This window comes from Brachionichthys hirsutus, chromosome 5 (assembly GCF_040956055.1).
Source record: "Brachionichthys hirsutus isolate HB-005 chromosome 5, CSIRO-AGI_Bhir_v1, whole genome shotgun sequence".
Taxonomy (NCBI): domain Eukaryota; kingdom Metazoa; phylum Chordata; class Actinopteri; order Lophiiformes; family Brachionichthyidae; genus Brachionichthys; species Brachionichthys hirsutus.
The window spans coordinates 1,363,557-1,388,770 of NC_090901.1; the positions used below are offsets into that span (position 1 = coordinate 1,363,557).

The window sequence follows — 25,214 nt, forward strand, 5'->3', positions numbered from 1 at the left end:
TTCATTTTAAACTATTTATTTTATATTTAAATGCAGGAAAAAATCATTGAGGAAAACAAAAGTGTTTTATTATAGAATATTATGTGCGCTTCATTTCCAGCAGCTTAATTTAAGGTTAACATTAAGTTCAGGAAAAAGGAGAAAGTCTTTACGTGTAAGTCAGAAAAACTGGTTCTCCCTCACTGATAATTGATTGTTAACTTATAGCTTTAAGTAAAGCAGATACAACCACACATACAAACAAAAATCAATCATCTCAAGTGGAAGTTTGGAGTCTTCTGTTTCTATTGATTAGCATTTGGGCTGTTGGGGGGGGGGGTCAGTGTCTTCAGGGCCCTGCTGCAGTCTGCCGCCTCTGTTCCCGGGCGGTTAGTACCTATTTGAAAAGATATTTTATGCAGAAACCTAATCATGTGTGTGTCTGTCTGTGTGTGTGTGTGTGTGTGTGTTCTCACCTGTAGTAGTTTGCTTTGAAGGGTCCATGCTTGCCGATGCCGAGGTATTTGGCCTGCGCGTCACTCAGCTCTGTAAGGTGAGCATCAAACGTCGGCAGGTGCAGGCTGGCAACAAATTCGTCTGAAACACAAATGGATTTATCGGTTCTGGATCTGAAGGCTTGAAGGGAAGGAAAAGAATTTCACTATTTAAGAGTGGGACTTGCCCATCTTCTTCGGTAGCAGGTAGACGTCCTGTTTGTATCGTCCCTCCGGAGCGCTGTACAGCTCGACGAGGGCCAGAACCTGACACACGGGGCGGGGAGCGTTTCAACTGGCTCAGTCACACACATCGATAAGAAAAGGCTGTTGTCTTATCGGCAAACAGTAAAACGCGGCACACCTGAGTTGTAGCAGTGATGGAGAGGACAAGCGATGGCACAGTGGAGCAGCTGAGATTCAGCAAACGGCCCTGAGAGGGTATTAAAAACGTTCACAAACTTAGCAATGCTCTATTTATTTGTTTATTTATCCCCAAGGGGCAATTAAAGGCGCAAAGATCTGCATGAACAAAGACCAAGACAAGAACAACAGAACATCAGACAGTAAAACAGACGCAGAGTTCTAGAATCTAAAATGAGAGCTTCTTCTGTGGTCCACTCTAAGGTGCTGTGTGCTGTTTGTTGTTGCTGTTTGTGTTATTTGGACGCAGAGGGATCAGAGATTTCAGAAGCCGGACTGCTGTGGAAACAAAGGTGCCCCCCCTCTATCTGGGTCCCCCCCCCCACAACAATAACGATAGCATCAACCGGATCATCACCTCCGCCAGCAGGACGATTCTCTTGCCATCGGGCCAGATGACATGATCCACCTGGGGTCGAACATGTTCCCACCGCAGCTCTGCAGTCTGCAGTCTGGCCTGAGAAGCAGGAGTCCATGTTCAAACACACACAGAGCGACACATCAAAGCACACGAGCTCCGCTCTGACCAGCAGACTGGCCTGAGAAGCAGGAGTCCGTGTTCAAACACACACAGAGCGACACATCAAAGCACTCGAGCTCCGCTCTGACCAGCAGACTGGCCTGAGAAGCAGGAGTCCGTGTTCAAACACACACAGAGCGACACATCAAAGCACGCGAGCTCCGCTCTGACCAGCAGACTGGCCTGAGAAGCAGGAGTCCGTGTTCAAACACACGCAGAGCGACACATCAAAGCACGCGAGCTCCGCTCTGACCAGCTCTATTTCACCGCTGGAGTGCCCCATGTTGCAGACGATGCAGCCGTTCTTCATCTTGTCCAAATGTTCCCTCGTCACCACGCCTTTGTTGCCTGCAGAGAAACACGTGAAGTGAAACATAATCTAAATGTCGTCGCCATTACGAGGTCCAGATGCTCAGTGAAGGCCGAGTCGTCGTCACCTGTGCAGGTAATGACTATGTCCAGCAGTCTGACCACCTCCGCCAGTTTGATCACTCTGAAACCGTCCATGCTAACAGGACGGGAGAAAGGGAGCGCTTTATAAGGTTGGAGGATGTTTTATAACAATATGCTGATCTTCAGATCTGTGCTGGATCCGTACCAGGCCTGAAGGGCACAGATGGGATCCACTTCCGTCACGTACACGATGGCGCCCAGCGCTTTCAGGGCGGCACAGCAACCTTTGCCAACCTAGAAGCAGAAGTACATCGGTTCTTTTAAGCCTCTGTCGTGCTCAGTAATATTGGACATGGCTCTCTCACCAACCTCCCCATAGCCGCACACCACCGCGTGCTTTCCTCCAAACATGACATCTGTGGTTCGCTTCAAACTGCAAGGAGAGTTCGACAGCAGAGGCGTGACGCGCCGCACTGCACCTTCGTCTCTAACCCGTCGACGCTCAACTCGGGATTCATTACCCATCGAGGACGGATTCTTTGCAGTAGTAAAGGTTGTCGAACTTCTGCTTGGTCACAGATTCATTCACGTTGATGGCAGGAACGCACAGCTTCCCGGCCTTTGACAGCTGGTATAACCTGAATTATTGGAACAAATGTGAGTCGGGGAGACGCAAAGGTGCTGGAAGAGCGTTCGGGATGTTTGGAAAACCGACCGATAAATGCCAGTAACACTTTCCTCCACAATGCCTTTCAGCTTTATGAACAGTCTCAGGTGGTTCTTATAGATCCGGTGGGTCAGGTCACCGCCGTCATCTAGAATCTAACAAGTGGAGCAAAATAAAAAGCTGAACTCCAACAGGTTAGAGCAGTCGGCGAAAACTTCATCTGATCCATCCAAATACTTTGTGGTACACAATGCTGCATTTTCAGAACCAAGAGGAGATGGATGTACCATGTTGGGCTGCCAGGTCTGAGCAGCGATGCATTGGTCGATACACCACCAGAAGTCATCCTCTGATTCTCCTTTCCATGCAAAGATGGAGATGCCTGAGACAAAGTAGGTGATGGGGAAGAGAAAACGTAGTCAGGTTTGCAATGGTGAGAGGAAACGCAAACAGAAAGGTCAAAGAAAAACGGGAAGACCAGGATAAACGTCGACACAAACCTCGTTCAGCCAGAGAAGCGGCCACGGCGTTCTGGGTGGAGAAGATGTTGCAGGCCGCCCAGCGGCACTGAGCCCCCAAGGCAGACAAAGTCTCAATCAGCACCTGCAGGACAGCACGAAGAAGCGTTGTAATCTTCCACAATGTTGTTGTAACGGCATTATTTCTGATATTTCTTTAGTAGAGGAGCGATGCACACTGGAGTAACGTTCGGTTTGTTGTGAGCCCTCGAGCGTGTGCTGAACGAACCGCGGTCTGAGCCGTTATGTGTGTGCAGCCCAACATCTTGGCTCCAGCCAGAGGCTTCTCACCACCGGCTCGTTTCCTGAGAAACATCAGCGCTGGCATCTCTAAATATCGCAGAGGGCATTTGATCATTAGTGACTGCCTTACACATCAATGTTAACGTCCTGCACGCCGCGGTTGGTCTGAGGACCCTTCACCTTGTTCTGCAAGCTCTATCTCTCTGCGTCCAATGCCGGCCTGCGTGATGCTTTTGATGCAGAAGTCAGAAGAGCCCTTGGAGTTCTGCTGACGCTTATCTCTGGGAGAAGACTCGTCGTCCGAGCTGTCGCTGTACACTAACACATGCGTCATGTTGAGCAGATGGGATGTAAGTATTTGATTGATTACTTTATACAGTCCGTCTTTATTCTGTACATACTGTTTATTTATTGTGTGTGTGTGTGCCTGTGCGTGTGCGTGTTCCTGGCTCCACACCTGAGGTGAGGCTATATGCAGATGACTGGGACATGGAGCGGGAGAGAGAGCGACGGACAGTCTTTGTGGGACGTTTGTTGAACTCCTGTTTCTCCTCAGTGAGCTGTATTTGCTGTGGAGTCCAAAAAAAAAAAAAGAGAGAGATGCGAAAAGATCAAATAAAAGGTGAGATATTTAAAGGAACAGCGTGCGCTGCAGGTCACAAACAAAACTCTCACTTTCACCAAGTCAAATGACACTTCTGCTCCACCTTTTGAAACCGATGACCGCCTCCCTGCTCGCACAGATCTTTGCTCCAGGCTCATCCCAGGATCTGCTGCTGTGGCTCTCTGGCTGCCACAGGAATCCCAGTTGGGTCTGCTTCTTCACATTTTACCATCTAGTGTTTCTTATTCCACTCTGACTATAATATCCTGCTTCGACCGGGAGTCCGTGCTAATCCTGTTTTCCTTACCCATTCGGCCAATGCATGCACACGACGGCCACTCAAGCAGACAATAACCCAACTAGATTAGTTCATTACTATCATGTAAAATGTCTTCTGGATCAGATCCAGAATGAGGTCAGGAAAAAAACAACATTACATTTTAGCAATGAAAACGCCATTTATGAATTCAAAAATTAGTTCTTGGTGTATAAAGATACCAAGAACAATTTAGAACCTTTTGGTGATGATCCAGATCACCGTGTGGACGGTGTAAATCCAATGATGAGGGGAACGAGCTGCTTGGCGGAGGTCTGCTCTCTCTGAATGCTTTTTTTTGCTCATTTTTATATATTGATTTTAAATCCTGAATCTAAGACAAATAAACTAAAAAAAATAGTTCTAACCCAGGATAATTTTCAAGCACCTGGTGGCTGCTGTTACACCTGGTCTAACATTTACAGAATACAGAAGGAAGTAAAGCTGCAGCTTAATCTTTAACATAAAAATACACAGGGGATCACAGAAATGGTCTCTTAGAGTGCTCAGAAAATAAGTCTCCTCTTCAGCTCCCGTGAGGGACGGTAGGATGGAAGCCAATGGACGTGCTAATGCATGAAATAATGACTAATTCACACAAAGGTTTGTACAATTCTCAGTTGTACTAATTTAAAAAGCAAATTTATTGTTACTTTAGCCAATTTAATATGAAATATAGTCTAAATATATGACAGCATTTCCCGAACAAACGCAGTGATACCTTGATGCAGACAGACTGCACTGGCTCCTGGTCCCTGGCTCTGGCTATGCTCGCTAGGTTGTAAACTTTCCTCATGCTGCCTCGCACGGCAGCAACTCTGCAGAGCTGCAGGCGGATGTTGCTGAAGCGAATAAAGGCTTCACAGACCGACGCTTAAACCACACCCTCAAACCGCAGGTGGGCAGAGGAGAGGAGGAAGAACCACCAGAGACAAATGAAGTCTTTGTGAGGACTAGAGAGGTGAACTGTGGGAAACTATAGAAGAGCAGATTACATCACGTCACCTGGGTCCACGGATGAGCTCCTTAAAAGGAACGATGATGTCACGGTGATGCGGTTAGGGTGCATCCTACTTGGGTTTTCCCAGCTAGCAAGGTTTGGATAAAGGATGGCATCTGTCTTAATGTCGTCCGACATTCAGCGGGCTGTGCTTCAAGCAGATGAAGAACCGCTAACGGCGAATCTTTCCAGAACCCTGTTCTCTTTTTATGCCACTGGATGTATAAAAGTACTTTAGACTGGATCAAGGACTTTGTGAAAATCCTCTGTAAGTCTTTTCCATCTTTTAAAAAAGAAAACAAATGTGGGAATTGTGTGCGTGGGAGCGTCGGTCAAACATTCACAGAGGCCAAACAGATCATTACTGCCTGAGGATATGCAGATCCACGCTTCCTGTGGAGCCTACTTACAGATATAGCACATATATCGTGTCTGGACGGGTGTCTGCTCACCATGTCGGTCTTCCGGGCCTCAGCCACGCCTGCCTCCGACTCAGGCGCCTCTTTCTCATCTCTATCCTGATCTTGAGTCGCCCGCCTGTTCTCTGCAGTCTTCAGCATCTGCAGCAATTTGGAACTGTAATTTTCCGACTGACACTTTGTGCTTTCCCCTGTGTCAGTCGCCGGAGTTTCCTCCTCTTCCTCCTCTGCCCCCTCCTCATGAGGCTCAGGATACTCATCAGGTAGCGGCTTGTTCTCCCAGGATGCTGCCGTCGGGTTCTCCTCCTCTGCCATGACCGAGAATGAAGCGATTTCTATTCAGGCTCAGGTGATGTGTCGCCGGTTCCACCATATCCGGCCCGCATCCACCGGAAGGCTTCTGTTTATAATAAACAGCGTCGGCTTTTGGATCACTTTGACGACATTTAAAGTCAATAATAGGTTATAGTTCTAGTGTGTACAGGGTAAACACTGATTTGAGCTCTGCCTGTTTTAGGGACATGTAACCTGGAAATGTGGGAATGTAACTTGCTTCAAGTGCCACGCTGGGGAATGCCGGAATGTTCTCAGACAGCCTCGTGCACCATAAGGTTGCGGGATGTCTGCTGACTTCCTGTCGAAGTTTAAATGAAACACTGACATAAAGCTCAAGAGCTAAAGGCTAAAGACTTGAAGAGCCACCTTTGTGTTGTCTTTGATAACAATGGCTTAAATCATAATGTGCACGAATCACACGGTTAGTGGAAACAGACGGTTACACAATAAACAGTCAGCCACTTGTAGATGTTTACATTAAACCTTACCAGCAGCGCCATGGCGACCAGTGACCTCCCTTTAAATGTCCTTTGCCAGATTGAAGGACAAGAAGCCAAATGACTTACTCACGACTTGAGGAGGTTTTAAGTTTCTCTGCCGTCATGTTCTTGCTTGGATTTTGACACTGAGTTCCTCTGCTGAGCTGCAGTGGATGAATCTGCCCCTCCTCGGGATGAAGAGGATCTCTCAGGACCCAGGAGCTGGTCTGCTCCTGGGTCTCAGTGAAACCACTTGTGCTCTAAACCTGTCTCTGGTTCTCATTCCTACTGTGGCTGAAGGAATCTCAGACTCTGGTGTTGAGATTTGAGAGGTGTACAAATATTTCTGTTGGTGGCCATTAAAGGCAGTCACCGTAACACCCTTTAAATGTTTCCCTAGTTTCCATGGTAACGTAATCCCTGAAGCCATTATTGTTATTATAATACAGCACATTATAACAAAATGTTAACATTGTTTGTTGATTGGTCTGTCAGGACCAAAGAAACTGCAGAATCGCTTTCAGCAAGGTCAGTCTGTTTTCAGAAATGCTGCACGTCACGAATGAGCTGGTGGCTGGACAAATCAGACTCTTTGCACTAATTTAATTCTGAGCACATTGGAGACGGGCTATGCAACATAAACAAACTAAACATTTCATCATTATCATCTTCATTTACAGAAAACCTATCAAATAGAGAAAAAGAGGATTTGGACAAAATGCCATTTAGGCTCATTTCACAACGTCATGATGGATTACAGATGACATTCGCTAAATATGAGTAAAACTAACTTTAGTTTTGTTTGAGTAACAAAAACTTCAGGCTTAACAGAATTACACAGCTGGAGTAAAAGCAGTTTGCATAATCAAAGAACTACTGAAGGAGCAGCATCCTGCTGAAGCGAGACCCCCCCCCCCCCCCCGTTCACATCCGTTTAAACGTACATATTCATAATGCATTGTTGGGAGATATATACAACATCAGTAACTTTTATTTTCTATAGCTGTAAGACTAAGTTCAATAAAAAAAGAAAGACTTACTGCACAAACAGAACAACTATGCCATAAATTTAAGATGTTCAGTCTAATACTTGTCAGTTTGCAGGATTCATTTTGACTCCATCAGGAACACAAATCTTTATTGTGTTTCCATCCATCATGCCTTATTAAATAAAGCATCAGTGTTTTGGCCCTCATCGTGCCGAGCGTATGTTCTTGTACTGGCACAGGAGCAGGTGTTTGAAGGTGTTTTTGAAGGTGACGTTGCATAAGGCGTAGCAGGCTGGGTTGATGGTGCTGTTGATGTAGCAAAGCCAGTAGCCGATGGTCCAAAGGGAGTTTGGAATGCAGACGGAGCAGAAGGTGTTGATAAGGACCATCACGTTGTACGGCGTCCACGTGATGACAAAAGCAACGAGAATCGCCATGATCGTGCGCGTCACCTTCTTCTCTCTGGAAGAGATGCCTTTCTTTTTCCACTTCGCTATAGCAGTCTGTTTCGTTACCTGGAAATACCAAAGTAGGGGAAGACGAAATAAGAATGTATTTATTTTTAAGTCTAATAATTAGTAAAGCTCATATAACAAATACTCAAAGTGGATATCAGCAGAAAGTGCAGCGATACTGATACTTCTAGGCATCTGATTTCGACGTCATGAAAGTAAAAGTCTGAAGGTATAAGAAAGGCTTCAAGGCAGGATTTGTGAAGAAGATTAAAGTGAAGAAGACACCGATGGATATTCTGCTGTGTAAACAGGATTGCAAAAATAGTATTTCATTACAGCTTTAAGAGGCGTATTTCCATGTTGCATTGGCGTTTGCAGTTTGTCATTTTTAGAAAAAACATAAAATATTTGGACTTTGTTCTGAAAGTCAAAAGATCACTTAAGACGTACAATTCATCCATGGAGGAAAAAAATATGTATGAAGCCATTGAATGGAAATCCAGCTAATTCTGAAGGCATTTGTGTAAATCCCATCCATTCTGTCAAAAATAAGAATTTTGCCCCAGAAAATACATCAGAGCAAATATATCCTGCAAGATATTCGATGTTGCCCCCGCTCAAAACTGCAGATATGAGATTCAAGGTGATGTTAGAGAGTTCAATCTCTGTGGATGAGAAGCAGCTGTTTCAAACTTTACACCAGGACATTTAAGAGCTGAAATATTTCATTTTAAACCAAACTGCTGGAATTTTTTTTGATCGTTTTGATTCTGGTCAAAATTTGTATTAATTATACAATAATTATAATTATCAATTGTTTCCGATCACTATGTGTAGTCGATTATCCATCGCTCAAGTTTACCTTAAACAGTGTCCTTGTGACCAAACTTTGTCCATCAGCAGCTGAATTCTCCGGGGAGGGAGGCTGTATCTGGGTTGTCTTTTTCCCACCATCCGAGTCTGTCTGGGACGGCCCAGGGGCCGGGTCCTTTGACGTTGACCCAGGGACCGAGTCCTTTGATGTCGAAGGAAGGATGCTGTCGGCTGAGGAGTCCACCCGGTTAGTTCTGGGCCCACGTCCGTTATGCTGCTGCTCCTTCCCCTTCCTCTTCCCTTCTCCTGCCTCCTCCTGAACATCTTTCTGGCTCTCACATCCCTCCTCCTGGCAGTGATAAGGGCTTTCTCCTATGCTGGTACCTGAGGCCTTCCTGCTGTCTCTCCGCATGCGGCTGCGACTGGCCTTGGAGATGCACCAGTAGAGGTAGATCATGATCGCCACTGGTAGGTAGAAGGCCGCTATGGCCGTCCCAAATGTAACCGCCGGGTTTGAGAAGAACTGGATGTAGCACTCGTCTGGTGGGACGGTTCTACCTCCTACAATGAATTGCCAGAACAAAATGGCTGGTGCCCACAGGATGAAGGACAACACCCAGGCTGCAGCGATCATCAAGCCCGCCGTCTTGGTGCTACGGCGTGCTGGGTAGCTGAGCGGTTTGGTGACGCAGAAGTAACGGTCAAAACTAATGATGAGAAGGTTCATGACTGAGGCGTTGCTGACAACGTAATCTACGGCCAACCACAGGTCACAAACTACGGCTCCCAGGGGCCAGGAGCCAATCACGATATAGACAGTGTAAAGGTTCATTGAGCAGATGCCGATAATGAGATCTGCACAGGCCAGGCTGAACAGGAAGTAGTTGTTGACGGTCTGCAGGTTCCTGTTTACCTTTAGAGACAGAACATGGAGCAGGCTGTCAGATCAGAGGAGATCTTTATCGTGCACTGTGATGTGCGCTTTCTTATCAGTAGAGCAAAGGAGCTGTGTCTGCCCGGCCTCCAAACATCTCATCAAATGTTCATCTGATCTGCTTCACGGTTGGGAAGGCATTCCATTTGGATTTGAACCTGTGATCTTCTTACTATGAGGCAACCACTATTATTATTATCATTATTAAATAATAAAATGCAGTAGTAGTAGTAGTATTTATAGCAAAGACATAACAATTAGATGATTTTATTATTTAATAAAATACCATAATTAGTGCAGAGATGGAGTGTTTTTAGTAAATAATTTGTCAAAATATTGTAATGATGCTTCATGGTTTGCACCGACGTTACAATATTAAATAATAATGTATTGTTTTTTCAATAACACATAAACGAGTTCATAGATTGATTGACTATTACTTACAGCTACAATTAGCTGCTCCAGCTTCCATTAGGAACCGGCTTCCCCTTAAATGAGGATGTGTAGATGTGGGAATGCTTTCCAAGATATTGTATTCTTATCAATTATACATTGCATAAAACAGAAATCCCAAACCTTTATGGAGAGCATCACCAGAATGTTTCCGATGACAGTAATCAGACTCAGAGATCCAGCCACAGCAATGATCAGGGCAATCTCCACAGCTGTGTAGGGACTCCCGGAGGAGGAGCTGCTGTTGCCTCCAGTGAGCGATGAATTCAGAGCCTCCATAATGTCTTGCTTTTCAGATTTCCCACTCACGGATCATTCAGGTTTGAATCATAGCTGTTTCTGAAAAACACAAATTGTTCCAAATGAATTTGCCTCAGCGACGCCCGTTAATTCCAGTTTGTTCTGTGTTGTGAATTTATCTAGCCGCTACAGCTGCAGATGCAGCATCGTGATTGACCGTCAGCGTTTACGCGTTGGGCAGGTGTTTGTGTGTTTTTGAGATTACAGTGTGGTCCAGGTGAGACAGAGGGACAGGTGAGCAAATAAAGGTTCCAACAGCTGTGTTCAAAAATATACCTCAGTGTCCTTATCACGTTTATCCTGAAATGGGTTTGGAGGTAAAAACCTTCAATCTCCATGACTTATCTTTTATCAGTAAACTTTTGTTACATGATTAACTGTGACTAGTTTAATATGTTTGTGAACCCGAACCCATATCTTAGGTGACATGAAAATCAACTTGAGTATCTATTGAGGTCATCTGTGCCTGAGAAAAGTCACAAAATACCTTTGAGAGTATCTCATCTGTGCATGACGGCCAATAATAAGAAAGAAAAGACCATTTGTTATCTTGATCCTGCAGGATGCAACGCATCCAACTCGATGTGTTGTAGTGCAGGGGCTGGCTGGTTTCAAAATTAGCTTTTCATTTAGAAAACGGCATTGATTGCATATGCATGAAGGGGGTTGTTTCTATGTTATGTATTTGTGTTTTCCAGAAAGATGTCCAGATAAACCCTAATATCGATTCTCTGAGGCTAAAGATGTCAAACGTTGTGCACACGGCTTTCCATGGGGGCTGCAAAGGCAACAAACAAAACTAAACTGTCATTCGTTGTAAAAGCACCTTATAAACAACAAATGATGCACATCTACAGATCCCTGTTTGTTGTTTTGTTGAAACGTCAGGAAGAGATCAGCAACATATGCAGCATAACAACGTGATTTCCTGATGTCCTGTAATCAGAAAATCAATGTAAAGACACTTAGTTGAGACCACAGGGTTTGTTGGAGGCTGCTAAAACCCAGTCAGCGACTCCATTAGGGCACATGATAACATCTCACGGTACCTGGGAGATGTTTCCTGCCTGCTTCTACAGACAGATGAAATTTCATTACGTCATATCATTCACTCATTGAAGGTCCGTCCTGGGTATGTTCTGTTGCAGATGAGAAAAAGATAGTGAACGCTGAGGGGGGTTTAGGGGGTACAAGCGCTGTGATGACATTCCCACAGTGAATTTAAAGTTTCCAACCTACTGTCTTTTAGAACATTTACAAGGAATCGGATCTGCCGATGAATCGCTGCTTCTGGATATTTTCTCTCTCAGTTGTTTCCATTGAAGCAACCTGCAAACAATTAACTATGGACTCGCATAAAACCTTCTGTTTTTGAATACAAGCATCTTGCTTTCAACACCCCGTCTCCACCACACAGCAGCCCAGATGCTGTTCCTGAATTAGATCCATTAAACACACATTACATCTCAGTCTTGAAATCTGCACAGTCAAACACAACAAAGGGTGGGCCTTTCTGGAACACTGCTAAATTTGGTTTGAATCCCATTTGAAGACAAGGGTTACTTTGTGTTGTCATTACATGAGTGGATAAAAATGCCAGCGGAGTTCTGCAAGGCTCTATTTCCAGCCCCTCCACTGATCAACAGCTTGTTGCTCGGCCTAAGATTAGAAAAGTACCAAATATCTTAACATAAATATACAGATGGACCAAGTTTATTTAATGAACTCACAAAGTGATAATGGGCCCTGACTGAATGCAACGTGTTGTTCTGAAGGCGATTTAAAGTCAGCGCTCAGGTGCTCTTACTAACACTGAAAACTATAAACTAGTACAGATTAGATTTAATTATTGTACAAACTGCACAAAGCTGCCTATTGTCACTGTCACCTGATGACTAATTATTCACTGAAGGTCGTTTGGGGCATAATTGTATAAATTCATTATATTAGGTTTATTGTTATTTAACTCAAGCTGCCTGAAACGCTGTGTTTCAATGTGATGTGGAATTGGTTCGTAACAGAGGGGGACGTCTCTCCCGGCTCACGAGTCCACTCTCACGTCTTCCCTGCATTACTGGACCTGCCTAATGCAGGGCTACTGGAGAGAGTCAGCGAGGCAGACTATATTTATTTGACAGGCCCAGAAACAGAGTAATTAAATCCAGCAGATGCTGCCGGTAATATTCTTCTAGGTTATAGTAGCGCTCGTCTGGCATCGGCTTTAAAAATTCTACTATGCCTTTGATACCGTGAGCGATAGAGCAGCAGACGAGGGGTTTGTTTGCAGAGACAAGAGCAGGTGTGGAAACACGGGAGCACGTGGTTTCATCAAAAGGGGTGTTTAAGGATGGAAGGTGGCATATTTAATTATTTAATTCCTCAACATGTTTCTAAATCTGAAACATCATTTTCGATGACGTACGAATGCTCTCGACTCTGCCAGCTATTCAAAGCATGTACATGCAAGATATAAATGCGCGCAGGAAGAACAGAATGCAGCGCACACACCTCCTCTCAGGCATTGTTTGGGCTCACACACGCTTTTAATTTGGAAAATTGTTTTTCGAGGCGGTATTGACACAAGTTCCTGGCGTTGCACTAGTTGCTACAGCAACTGTAGATCTTCCACACAAGGTTGCTGTCATTTCAGAGACGCGTGTACTGCATCTGAAGAGTGAGACATTTTACATCAACCTGAGCGATGGCCTCAGAGAGCAATGTAACAGAGAGGAGACAAAACCACAGAATGTCCTGCAGCAGAGCCAGGAAGGGAAGACAAAAGAATCGCAGAGAGATAATACCGATTGGCCAAGGTGGAAAGGTCTACAAGATAAAAAATAATTAATACGGTTCAGTAGAAATAATTACAAATGTAAAAAATTATTTTGACCGGCTTTAGATACTTTTAAAATATCAGTGAAAACATCATGTGATTTCATCTGTTACTAATCTAATCTCCCTCTGAAATGCAAACACCACGTAACTGAGGGGCTTCCTCTGGAGCATGGATATGGAAGAATGCGGCTGATTGGAACCTTTTAGCTCAGGACACAGATGAAGATAAATATTCAGGGAAACAGAACCCCCGTCTCCTCCACAATCAACTGAAGCTCACACAGGAAACATGAACGGCACATGAAGGGTAACATTTCAATCAATATATTGGTATTGCATTATATTCCTGGAACTTTCCTGGTTAGCGTGTGAGTTTATTTAAATCATTTATATGTTTATATTTTTTTTTTATATGTACAGTTTGGATTTCGCATGGCTTTAAATACAGCTTCAGATCTATTATTTAATCATTGTTATAATTGTTGTAACATTTTCTGGCTCTATAAGAGCAGAAAGATCTTTGACTAGCGGATGTTAAAATCTGGCCCCAGCTTTCTAAAGGAATAAAATGCATCCTTACCTGCAGCAACTTGAGAGAAAGCCTGAGAGAAATTCTATCTTACATTGTCTGCTGCTTGAGTTTGCTCCGTTGGACTCGCATCTCTGTCGACTTGGAGCGGAAAGGCAGAAGTTACTTCTACGTGGATGTCGCTCCTCCTCTGACAAGAACCGGCGTGTGCCGATGTTTGTTGCATAGAGAGACTGACAGCCAGAGCAGGGAGGGGTCGGGGGCTGTTAGTGACTGTTGTGTTATATCCCCTAAGAGGGGGGGGGGGGGGTGTCACTAATTTGAATAACCAAGAGATACAGAGACATTTGTTTCAGGACCATTGAAAGCGCTGGCCTCTCCAGCGTAAACACATCATATCCTCCTGGATTGCAAAGCTGTGGGCGATTATGTAGAAAGAAGTTTGAGTGGCTGTTGGGTGAAATAAAATGGTAAAGTGCTATTAAGGAGAGGACGAACGGAGAGGGTCGCACTGTTACTCTGCTGCTGCAGGACGCTAACCTTTAAGACGCTGTTGTTTTGATCTTTTATTAACCAAACCGGTGACGCAGTCTGCCCCAGTTGGGGGATGACCTTACTTTGATGGAATTGCCACAAAGAATAATGGCCCGTATCCACAAAACAATTTAGCAAATGAAAGAAGAATGCTGCCATCAAATAGGCACGATCCAGGGATTTGAACGTGATTCGATTTGAAATGCAACATGGTTTATTGTTCTTGTTCTGGTCCAGACCGAAGGTCTGTTGGTCTGTAAGACTCCTATACCTGTTATATCCGGGCTTATATGGGATTTAATGATGCACATACACACAAATCATAATTGTGTTAATCTGATGTGGATGTGCAGTAACACAGTACGTATGTCGAACCAGATTATTCTAGTGTACGACGGCCTTGAGCTTCATTTCTCCGGTGTGACCGTTTGTCATGAACACAAATCAATAAGACGCTTTGACTCTGTCTCCAGTAGATGTGTGCGCTTGGCTTCGTGAGTCTTTGCTTTCCTTTCCTCTGGAATCGATGCGACCAATGAGGCTGCATTCACCTTTATCATCCTACATTTGACAATATTTACATGCACTTCCTGACTTTCTCTCTTTCCTGCACATTCGAAGCACAAGAGTATGACCCCAAGTCCCAACAAACATCCTTCAGTGTTTTAGCCACAAGGGAATAAAACAATGAAGCTCTCTCCCCATTACTATATGAAGCAAAGCCCGAAGGCTGCACAGAAATGAGGTCAAGTCACTGGAGTCTGAGCAGCTGGTTGAATGGAGAGGGGCCACGCACAATAGCAGCCCTCTATTTAACACAGTGTGGCATTTTCTGAAAATCAACAAAGCAAAGAAAATATCAGAAATAAGAGAGTAGAAGAGAGAAACCTCGGTTTCCCCAAGTAAAGCTCTCTTCTTCATTCAACTGGTGATCACACTTCAATTTAACGCCTTCCTTTTCTAAATAACACTGAACTTGAGCTCACATCATTTAGTATTTATATATTTGTACTTAAATACACCCTAACAGAAGAGTTCGGAATATCCTAAAGGTTGCCTCTTTGATCATCAGCAGAATGCCTCTCAGCCTCCCACTGACGTCACGTCTCAGCTACAGGGCGCCGCGATTACCCTTTTGGCCAGGAGAGGGAGACTTTGGACCTCAACCGAGCTTGACACTACAGACTTTGCAGTGAGCACTTTGTGTCAGGTTACTCAGGTGAGTCACTTAACGTAAGTTAACATTAGCATTAGTGCGTTACGAATCAACAAATTCGATCAGGTCGTCGATGCCGCTGGCCTTTTGTAAACTATGTCCAGTGTTTGAGAAGGAATTCAAAGTGGCTGTTATTTGTGTCTCTGCATTTCATTTCTCAGTAGTTTGTTCGATTATCAATGAGATTGATGAGGTCATGATGTCACCTATCAGTAATATATAGATAAAGGGGTTGAGGCTGTCTCTTGAAATATGTTCTGTGGTATCGTAAATATTTTAGGATTAACCCCCTTGCTGACTGCTGCAAATAATTATGGGCTGGTTCTTAGCAACGCTGACGGCCGTCCCTGCTCATGTGTGGAAAATCTTTCCATGTTCACTGGGGGTGGGATTCAAAAAAAAAAAAAGAGGTTAGTTTGCATGATGAGGTGACCGTCCACAATGGAAATGATATGCAAAGTGAGGAGATGAATTCTGGCCATATCTCCTCTCTCCATCTCCACATAAAACCATTCAGAATATGACAGTTCACTACAGGTCATTGGCGTCTGTGAACAATGAGCTGGCGACTCGTCTGGGGTGTGAATGTGCTTGTTCTCTCCGTGTTCTCTTGCTTCCTCCCACCTCGGTGAATTGGACGCACTAAATTGTCCGTAGGCGTGAATGAGAGTTTGAATGAATCCTCCATGTTTGCACCCCGTATGTCACACTGTTTGTTTATTTATTTATTGCAAGAGACAAGTTGCAGATCAATCTGTATCTAATCAAACATCTCAGGCATTATTTCATTGTTTGTGCATTCGTGTTCTTGTCTTTGGCCACAGAGTTTCTAAACTGGAGATGCAGAATCGTCCCACGAGCATTTGAATTCCTGGATGTGGTTCGGGAGAGGGATTGACCACAGGATGTAAACGAACACTTTGTGAGCTTCTGTCCTTCCATTACCTGCAGGGATGCTTCACCTTCATAACAACATTAAAACTCGATAAATAAGTCAAATCTCTGCTATATATATATTATATATGCTTCTTATGTTGTTATTTGTTCTGGACTTGTCCTTGCCATGTTCATATTACCTGTTAAAATGATTGCGACTCACAATTTAACCTGTTTCCTATTTTGTAAGGAGTAAAGACCCTTTATGACTTTACGCCTCGGCGGAGGGACACACAACCGCCGCCTCGCCTCGGCGGAGGGACACACAACAAGTGAACGGCGTTAATTTAAAAAGTCGCTTGTTGCTCTTTCGCGCATGCGCAGTTCGCAAATATGTGTGAAGAACAGGAAGCTGGCGAATCCCGAGCTTGACTCTCCTGCGTTGTTTCGCGGATTCTCGCCGCGCGTTATTAGCTGAAATACGAGCTAACCGAAAGCTCCGCGTCGCGGTAAACGAACTGTATTTCCCGCAGACGCCGTAGCCGTGAGGTCGAGAGCTCGAGTCCGAGGCAAGGGCGTGTTCGAGTCTCAGCCGACTCCCTCCTCCTCCTCCCCCCTCCGCGGATGCTAGCTCGGTAGCCTTCGCATTTCGGTTCATGCCCAGTTAAAGTTGCTGTTTTTTTTTTTTTTTTTATTCGGAGGCCAGTGTGGAAGAAGATGGGATGTACTCTGAGCACGGACGACAAGGCGGCGCAGGAGCGGAGCAAGATGATCGACAGGAACCTGCGGGACGACGGCGAGAAGGCTGCCCGGGAGGTCAAGCTGCTGCTGCTGGGTGAGAGAAAGATGGACGGGCCGGTGGATCAATGGCTGCTGCGAGCTTGTTGCCACGCGGTGCCTTTTCAGGTGTTTTAAAATAAGTTAAAAGCGACGACGTGAATAACTCGATGGGAACGAGTTCTAACAGTCCGGGTCGGTTCCGAGCTTCGTGTGGTTCGGCTCGGGGGTGTTAAACTCACCGGCACAAGAAAAAACAAAGTTTAAAAAGCAGCGCCATTTATTAAATAAAAGTCGGCTCGGGCTTTTTAAGCCTCTTTAAGTCTTCGACAGTCTGTAAGCTAATTTACCCGAGCTCTTAGCTGCTTAGCTAACGCGAGCATAGCGCACAGATGAGTTTAGAAAGGTCACTAAAGATTAACCTTTACGAGATGCGAGAGTTACGATGTTTACCTTTAATTATCAACGTTTAAATGATCCCTGTTCTTCTGTTTGTGACAGAAACGGAAAAGCTGTCTCTGCCAAACTAGAGGAATCTAGCTGCTTCAGACCACAATGAAACGTAATGTTGGTGTGAACCGGGACTGATACCGGCGGTGCTGCTCAGAGCGTGTTTATGACCCCCCCCGGACCCGGACTGGAGACGCGCACGAAGGACGATCATCACTAATGTGGACGCTGTTCTTTAATCCAGAGCGAGGTTACGGATTTCGGTCTAATTTAGATCTCATTAAATTTTGAGAGCGATCCGGATACCCGTCTGGATCCCCCAAAAAAATAGTTCCCATCTCGTAAAATATGCATTCAATTCGCTCGCCAAAAAATAAAATCAGTCGTAAAAGGGGTCCGATCCAGAATAAAAACTTTTACACGTCGATACAAAACGCATCAACTCTGAGTCACTTTGACGTTTCGTGGTTTGTGTATAAAGATTATAAAGCTTTGAATCCAATGACGAGGGGAACGAGCTGCGTTTTCCAGTTTGATCGGCTAGAACGGGCAGAAACTCGTATCGCTGAGCCGAGTGCGTCGTTAGAGGCGGCGTTCGAGGTGTGAGGCGACGTGACGATGCGTTTCAGGCCGCTATTCCTGCTGCCCTCCCGCTATCAGAGATAAATCTGCCTTATCTGGAGCTGGTTCGTTGTTTCAAGGGGCTCCCTGCATTTCCTGTGACTGGCATGCAATGGACCTGAGGAGGAACAGGCAAGAAGTAGCATAGCAACACATGCAGCCCAGCTGAATGAAAAGGGCATCTGCGCACACACACTCACACACACACACACACACACACACACTCGGTGTGTGTGTACAAAGTCACAAGTGTTTCTGCTTTACCGACGGTGCCATTTGCAGTTTCCTGCCGTTCAACCAGCAGAGTCTGCATTGATGCAACATTCTGCTTCTGGTGTTTCTGTAACGCCGATCGTAAAGAGAAGTCGTTTCATCCACACGGGCGGCTAAATAAACGGGAAAGTTCAGCGCAGAGACGGTGCAGGTACCTTGTTTCAGGATATCACGGTGGAAATGAGTCACACTGGAATGGAATGGAAAGCTTTATTTGTCATTGTCGACACAGTACAAGTACAGCGCAACATTGAAACACGACTCTGAGTGAGCTTCGACTGCAGCAAAGGAATCGCGCTGCCAACAACTCTCCTTCGAGAAGATGCAGAAAGCAGGAAGGCAGGAGAAATGGTTCAACACGTGGAGCTCAGCGAGGTGTGTGTGCGTGCGCGCGCGGTGAGGCATTATATTTGAGTGTGGCGTCTCTGGGCTGTTTACCATATGGGACAATGAATTGGCGAGCGTCTCTCCTCACGGGGGAGCTGAGAGTCCCTGCGGAGTTGAGATGATTAAAATGATGTGAGCTCAGCTGAAAACACGCCCGGGCCGCAGAGGGAGCCGGGCGGTACCGGAGAGACTGTGCCAAATGGGCCACAACATTTATGGTTGTTTAATGGCAGCGCTGATTTGTTTGTTGGTGGGATCACTGAAAAGGTGTAGGCTGTTTGTGATTGGATGAGTGATGTGTGACATTAGCATGATCAATGTAGCTAATCCCGTACCCCGTGTCTGAGATCTTTTTAAAAAAGGTATGTTTTCATAGCCGAGTCCCGTTAGAGGGTCGTACTGCCGTAGTGTTACTTTCGGCATGGGGGGGGGGGGTCCCCCCCCTTTACTGTCGGGACGCTGAGCTGCTTTTTACAGATTTACGCTCTCTGACGCGTTCAGTGATTGTCATGTTGCCTTGAGTAGAGCCGTCTGTCCTCTCACGTCCAGTAGACCTACGTTGAGTAGAACCGTCTGTCCTCTCACGCCCAGTAGACCTACGTTGAGTAGAACCGTCTGTCCTCTCACGTCCAGTAGACCTACGTTGAGTAGAACCGTCTGTCCTCTCACGCCCAGTAGACCTACGTTGAGTAGAACCGTCTGTCCTCTCACGCCCAGTAGACCTACGTTGAGTGGAACCGTCTGTCCTCTCACGTCCAGTAGACCTACGTTGAGTAGAACCGTCTGTCCTCTCACGTCCAGTAGACCTACATTGAGTAGAACCGTCTGTCCTCTCTCACCCAGTAGACCTACATTGAGTAGAACCGTCTGTCCTCTCACGTCCAGTAGACCTACGTTGAGTAGAACCGTCTGTCCTCTCACGTCCAGTAGACCTACGTTGAGTAGAACTGCCTGTCCTCTCACGCCCAGTAGACCTACGTTGAGTAGAACCGTCTGTCCTCTCACGCCCAGTAGACCTACGTTGAGTAGAACCGTCTGTCCTCTCACACGTCCAGTAGACCTACGTTGAGTAGAACCGTCTGTCCTCTCACGCCCAGTAGACCTACGTTGAGTAGAACCGTCTGTCCTCTCACACGTCCAGTAGACCTACGTTGAGTAGAACCGTCTGTCCTCTCACGTCCAGTAGACCTACGTTGAGTAGAACCGTCTGTCCTCTCACACCCAGTAGACCTACGTTGAGTAGAACCGTCTGTCCTCTCACGTCCAGTAGACCTACGTTGAGTAGAACCGTCTGTCCTCTCACGTCCAGTAGACCTACGTTGAGTAGAACCGTCTGTCCTCTCACGCCCAGTAGACCTACGTTGAGTAGAACCGTCTGTCCTCTCACGTCCAGTAGACCTACGTTGAGTAGAACCGTCTGTCCTCTCACGTCCAGTAGACCTACGTTGAGTAGAACCGTCTGTCCTCACACGTCCAGTAGACCTACATTGAGTAGAACCGTCTGTCCTCTCACACGTCCAGTAGACCTACGTTGAGTAGAACCGTCTGTCCTCTCACACCCAGTAGACCTACGAGCTGGATCTGATCCTGTATCAGCCGGTCTGATTTAGGATCGTGTCTCACGCCGGGGTGATTAGCGGGTCGTAATCTCATTGCTGAGAGGATCAACGTTGATCCAGTTGCACCGTGACCCGGCTGCTTTGGGCCTTCGGCACTTCATCGCTGCTTCCTGTGAGATTGTAGCTTCTGATATGTTGCAGGTTAAAGTTGATGCTTTTTTTTAATGTAATTGACAAGCAAAAATGTGTATCTTTGGGGGGGGGGGTATTACGGGTCCACTCCTGTAACAGAATTCAATAACCAATGAGTATCATCAATAAGATCAATTATGCTTATTCAGTTCTTCCAGTGTTTATCGGTCCGTCTGTAGCAACATAACTCAGAAAGTTACGGACGGATCTTAATGAATGTTTCAGGGAATGTTGGGAATGTCACAGATAATTATTACAAAAGAGATTCTGGATCATTTTGAAATGTCCGTTAACTTTGCAAAAAATCTGGATTTTCCCATTTACTTATAATTGAGGCTTTTTCACAAAACAGAGCAAAAAAGATGAATCTAAAAATATAGATGAAGGGGTCTTGGTGTCGGAGCAACTTAAAATGCAAATGAAAAGCTTTGCACGTACAGTTTGTGGTTTGTTCAGCGCACTCGTGCCAAAGTCTACCTTGTGGTGATGGAAATTAGATTTGCCTGTTAAAACTCTGATAATTTCTCTGATTTGCAATTCAAATTATTAGCACGTAATTAAATCAACTGGAATTACATTTTGTCTTTTTCAGGTGCTGGGGAGTCTGGGAAAAGTACGATTGTTAAGCAGATGAAGTAAGTGTGGATGTTCTGAACACGGCTTTGAGACACGCCTCACACATGCGTCACGTCGGCGCGATGGATTGACTGATCAGACAAATTAACTCTAGCCTTTAATTGTATTCAAGATGTGGATGCTAAAAATTAACAAACTGCTAGTTTCTAGTCCAGCCATTTAACGAGCAAACCCACGATGATGCTGCTCGGAGACGAATCCTCACGTCTTCTCGTTGTGCGCCAGGATCATCCACGAAGCCGGTTACTCCGAGGAGGAATGTAAGCAGTACAAGGCCGTGGTCTACAGCAACACCATCCAGTCCATCATCGCCATCATCAGGGCGATGGGGCGCCTCAAGGTCGACTTCGCCGATGCAGCCAGAGCGGTTAGTGTCACACGGGATCCCGTCGGTGCTCGCGTTCAGAAAGCTCCTTAAAGCTCCCTTAAAGCTCCCTTAAAGCTCCCTTAAAGCTCCCTTAGAGCTCCCTTAAAGCTCTGACCCGGCTGCTCTGTGGGTCTGTAAATATGCTTGTTTAAACCTTGTAATTTCCTTTTATTCGTGAAAGCAAAATACTGCTGTTCACTTAGTGTTTGGTGAGGGGCTCAGAACGGGGCTGCAGTGTAACCCGATAAAATAAGATTGGATCATTGGAGGCTGTCAGTTATTTGAAATCGGTCGTTATCTGTAAGCTGAACGCACTGGAGCAGATTACTGTTGTCGTTTTTACTTCGCTGCCTGCGTTAAATGAACCGCAAACATTGCTCATCGGGGGTGCAGCATTAAAAACGATCACACTTTCCTAACAAAGTTAATCGGAGGGGTTTTGTCGCACCAGGATGACGCGCGGCAGCTGTTCGTGCTGGCCGGTTCCGCAGAAGAGGGCTTCATGACGGCCGATCTCGCCGGGGTCATCCAGCGGCTATGGAAGGATGGCGGCGTTCAAGCCTGTTTCGGCCGCTCTCGGGAGTACCAGCTCAACGACTCTGCGGCATAGTGAGGCGCACGCGGGAGCGAATGTGGGGCCGGACTCTGTTCTGCACGGCGGCGGACCGTTGTCGGTTCTTCTCTCCGCAGCTATCTGAATGACCTGGACAGGATATCCCACGGAGCGTACGTGCCCACCCAGCAGGATGTGCTGCGGACCAGAGTCAAAACCACCGGCATCGTGGAGACGCACTTCACCTTCAAGGACCTGCACTTCAAGCGAGTACAACAGCTGCGGTTTGGGCCCTCGGGCCGTGTTTAAATGACGACCAGCTTCGGGTCGCTCGATCATCGGCGTCATTTTACATTCTCTGAGAGTCAAATTGTCTCTGGCGTTTAGACAAACGCGTAAAGAGCCGGTTGAGACTTGGAGACCGGGAGGATCCCGTGTCCGTGCGCGCCCCTGGTTTCACGGCACGGCGGCAGATAAACGTGGCGTTACCGACGTGGTGAAGAGTCAGCCTTGAGGCGCATCACAGGTTAACGTTTGTTCTAAACGCTGCTCTCTGATCCGTCCGCAGGATGTTTGACGTAGGCGGACAGAGATCAGAGAGGAAGAAGTGGATCCACTGTTTTGAAGGCGTGACCGCCATCATTTTCTGTGTGGCTCTGAGTGACTACGACCTGGTGCTGGCTGAGGACGAGGAGATGGTAGGACCGTCGTTCCCTCACCACGAGCCCGCCCCCGGTGTCTCTCGCTGGCTTCCACCGTCTCTCCGCTCTCATTCAGAACCGGATGCACGAGAGCATGAAGCTGTTCGACTCCATCTGCAACAACAAGTGGTTCACAGACACCTCCATCATCCTCTTCCTCAACAAGAAGGACCTGTTTGAGGAAAAGATCAGGAAAAGCCCGCTGACTATCTGCTACCCAGAATACGCAGGTGAGAGGGAGGCACAGGTGTGCTGCACGTACAAACGCTGCCTTTTAAAACGTTGAGCCGTGTTTGAGAGAGCAACGTGCTGTTTGAAGCGTCAAAATGAAGCACGCCGATGCAATCTCTGCTCTATTTAGATTTCTGCTTTCATCCAATCAGGCTCCAACACCTACGAGGAGGCGGCTGCTTACATTCAGTGTCAGTTTGAGGACCTCAACAAGAGAAAGGACACGAAGGAGATCTACACCCACTTCACCTGCGCCACCGACACCAAGAACGTGCAGTTTGTGTTCGACGCCGTCACCGACGTCATCATCAAGAACAACCTGAAGGACTGCGGCCTCTTCTGAGGTGAGGCCCCCGCCCTCACGCTGCGGCTGGCGTGGACTTCTGACGCCATTTCTGTTCTCTTTGTGTTTCAGGCTGTCCGGTGGACGAAGAGCAAATTGATTCCAGTCAAAAGGATTTCTGCCAGAGGGACCCTGCTGAGAACGTCACTTTTAACCTCTTAACTTATATTCATCTCTAAAAGTTCTGAAAAAACATTTTGTGTAAAGAATTTGTACGACTTTCTGTCGGGATCTTTCCTGGCTTTTAAAATGTGCTCATTTGACCTTATTTTTATATAAAAAGGGGGCCTTAGTCTTTTTTTTCTTTTGTCCATGAGTGAGCTTCTCCTTTTGTTTGTAGGTACTCGTCCTGTGTGGCTTTTTTGTTGCATTAGAACTTATGTTTATGTAGACGTCACAGAATAAAATGCATCTACTTCTTTCTTTGCCTCTTTGGACGAACCGCGTGAGACCGAGTCGCTCTGTCGACCAGCCTGATTTACTGAGAGCTCAGATGTGTGATTTGCATGCATGCTGGGAGCAGGGCATTTCGTTTTTCTCTGCATTAAGGCCCAAAGCCTGTTTGTGTGTGTGAGAGAGAGAGAGAGAGGGGCTTTGTGCTCATTGTAAAACGAAGGGACTCTTCCTCTCGTCGTCATCCTCCTTCAAAGTTCTATATTTCTAAATGAGGAAAACAGAAACTCCGAAGTCTAATTAACAAGCGCACATTGCTGCAAACTGACATTCCTGATTGAGTCGTGAGGTGATGAGGACTCCAGCTATCAATAATCAGCTGATTATTGATAGAATGAGCTCTGACATGTTTCAATGCAGGGACTTTCCTGAAACTCAGGCGAGCCGAGCAGCCTGGAGGCCTCTTCAATCCTATTTGAGTAAATAGTTCCACCTACTGGTAGCTTTGAGTAACTGCAATAAAGGACAAAAGTCAACTAAGGAAATCTAATTCATGATTTTGTTGTTTGTCTTTTATGTAAAATCATCGATTGTAAAAAGGACAAGATTAGGATTAATTGATTCCAACAACGACTGGCTCTCTCCCAAACTGATTATTGAAAGCAAAAGCACAGAATCCTTTCATGAGCTGATCAAACGGAAAGGGATTCGAAGTAGTGACGGCTATTCCAGAATAATGATCCTGGTAGCTGTTTCTTATATTTTTATATTTCAAGAATGTGAAGAATGCGACTTGCGTTTTAGAGGTGGGCCCCAGATGTGCCCCAGATGTGCCCAGATTGACTCCTGTTTGACAGGCTCAGCGAGGCTCTCCCCACTCGTGCTATTGAGTATTAGCTGAAGGGACGTGTCTATTTGGTGGAAGCGTTGTACTTTACAAGCTAAGTACAGTCGTTTGCCTAATCTCTGAAGCCCTCTCAGGGGGATCAGGAAATGAAGGTGTAGTTAGAGGATGGTGATTAGGTGATTAGGCCAAGGAGGCAAAGTAGGGATCCAAACCACGTCTTGTCTTAGGAGCTCTGTGTAATAATAGACATTCTTTATATATCTGAAGCTTTGGTTTGACCATATATATATATATATATGCACACATAATATATGACTAAAACGTGTAACGTCATTTAGGTGAACTACTGACCCAAGGTCGGTTTCACATTGTGTTGTTTTAATATGATGACACAATGCGCTGCATGAACACACACCCAAAGATACGGACCCTTCACGTTCTGGTTTTGTCCGCTGGATGGCTGAACATCAAACCTCCAGCCCGATTTCTTTGCGCTCCGTGTTTGCTCCTGCAGGAAACAGCCGGCTCCTCACTGTCTGTCTGCAGGTACTTTAAAATG

The 25,214-nt window shown here is 45.9% G+C and overlaps 3 protein-coding genes across 5 annotated transcripts; 1 reads left to right on the forward strand and 2 right to left on the reverse strand.

Annotated features, from left to right (window-relative positions):
• Nucleotides 1–451: 451 nt before the first annotated feature.
• Nucleotides 452–5,891, reverse strand: LOC137893689 (putative adenosylhomocysteinase 3). 3 transcript variants are annotated; one of them, XM_068739112.1, is made up of 16 exons: nucleotides 5,610–5,891; nucleotides 3,695–3,806; nucleotides 3,418–3,555; nucleotides 3,224–3,324; nucleotides 2,977–3,079; nucleotides 2,764–2,858; nucleotides 2,525–2,631; nucleotides 2,331–2,447; nucleotides 2,179–2,242; nucleotides 2,015–2,103; nucleotides 1,854–1,924; nucleotides 1,670–1,764; nucleotides 1,255–1,353; nucleotides 838–906; nucleotides 662–740; nucleotides 452–576 (listed from the first exon to the last, which is right to left on the reverse strand). In XM_068739112.1, exons 1-16 carry the CDS (start codon nucleotides 5,889–5,891, stop codon nucleotides 452–454), a joined length of 1,746 nt encoding a protein of 581 aa, XP_068595213.1. The 3 variants fall into 3 exon arrangements, with proteins under 3 accessions (XP_068595213.1, XP_068595215.1, XP_068595214.1); XM_068739114.1 differs by lacking the exon at nucleotides 5,610–5,891 and adding an exon at nucleotides 4,933–4,953; XM_068739113.1 differs by lacking the exon at nucleotides 5,610–5,891 and adding an exon at nucleotides 4,879–4,953.
• A 1,692-nt stretch (nucleotides 5,892–7,583) lies between these two features.
• On the reverse strand, nucleotides 7,584–10,314 carry LOC137893690 (muscarinic acetylcholine receptor M2-like). Its single transcript, XM_068739115.1, has 4 exons — nucleotides 10,159–10,314; nucleotides 8,787–9,561; nucleotides 8,698–8,738; nucleotides 7,584–7,895 (listed from the first exon to the last, which is right to left on the reverse strand). Exons 1-4 carry the CDS (start codon nucleotides 10,312–10,314, stop codon nucleotides 7,584–7,586), a joined length of 1,284 nt encoding a protein of 427 aa, XP_068595216.1.
• Nucleotides 10,315–17,033: 6,719 nt separating this feature from the next.
• LOC137893691 (guanine nucleotide-binding protein G(i) subunit alpha-1) lies at nucleotides 17,034–24,272 on the forward strand. The gene is made up of 9 exons (XM_068739117.1): nucleotides 17,034–17,160; nucleotides 21,177–21,219; nucleotides 21,446–21,587; nucleotides 22,039–22,196; nucleotides 22,278–22,406; nucleotides 22,709–22,838; nucleotides 22,918–23,071; nucleotides 23,225–23,416; nucleotides 23,488–24,272. Exons 1-8 carry the CDS (start codon nucleotides 17,043–17,045, stop codon nucleotides 23,413–23,415), a joined length of 1,065 nt encoding a protein of 354 aa, XP_068595218.1. The 5' UTR covers nucleotides 17,034–17,042; the 3' UTR covers nucleotide 23,416; nucleotides 23,488–24,272.
• The last annotated feature ends 942 nt before the right edge of the window (nucleotides 24,273–25,214 follow it).

What these genes read in the sequence shown, in the direction of transcription:
- LOC137893689 (XM_068739112.1), bottom strand. Translation starts at nt 5,891, where the DNA reads ATGGCAGAGGAGGAGAACCCGACGGCAGCATCCTGGGAGAACAAGCCG. An exon ending in AGTGTTACTGGCATTTATCG is followed by an intron (nt 2,448 to 2,524) that starts GTCGGTTTTCCA and finishes CCAATAATTCAG; the next exon opens with GTTATACCAGCTGTCAAAGG. An exon ending in TGGTGTGCGGCTATGGGGAG is followed by an intron (nt 2,104 to 2,178) that starts GTTGGTGAGAGA and finishes TTCTGCTTCTAG; the next exon opens with GTTGGCAAAGGTTGCTGTGC.
- LOC137893691 (XM_068739117.1), top strand. Translation starts at nt 17,043, where the DNA reads ATGGGATGTACTCTGAGCACGGACGACAAGGCGGCGCAGGAGCGGAGC. An exon ending in TTCAAGGACCTGCACTTCAA is followed by an intron (nt 22,407 to 22,708) that starts GCGAGTACAACA and finishes ATCCGTCCGCAG; the next exon opens with GATGTTTGACGTAGGCGGAC. An exon ending in CTGCTACCCAGAATACGCAG is followed by an intron (nt 23,072 to 23,224) that starts GTGAGAGGGAGG and finishes TCATCCAATCAG; the next exon opens with GCTCCAACACCTACGAGGAG.
- LOC137893690 (XM_068739115.1), bottom strand. Translation starts at nt 10,314, where the DNA reads ATGGAGGCTCTGAATTCATCGCTCACTGGAGGCAACAGCAGCTCCTCC. An exon ending in GTCCCAGACAGACTCGGATG is followed by an intron (nt 8,739 to 8,786) that starts GTGGGAAAAAGA and finishes CGGAGAATTCAG; the next exon opens with CTGCTGATGGACAAAGTTTG. An exon ending in TCACAAGGACACTGTTTAAG is followed by an intron (nt 7,896 to 8,697) that starts GTAAACTTGAGC and finishes TGGTATTTCCAG; the next exon opens with GTAACGAAACAGACTGCTAT.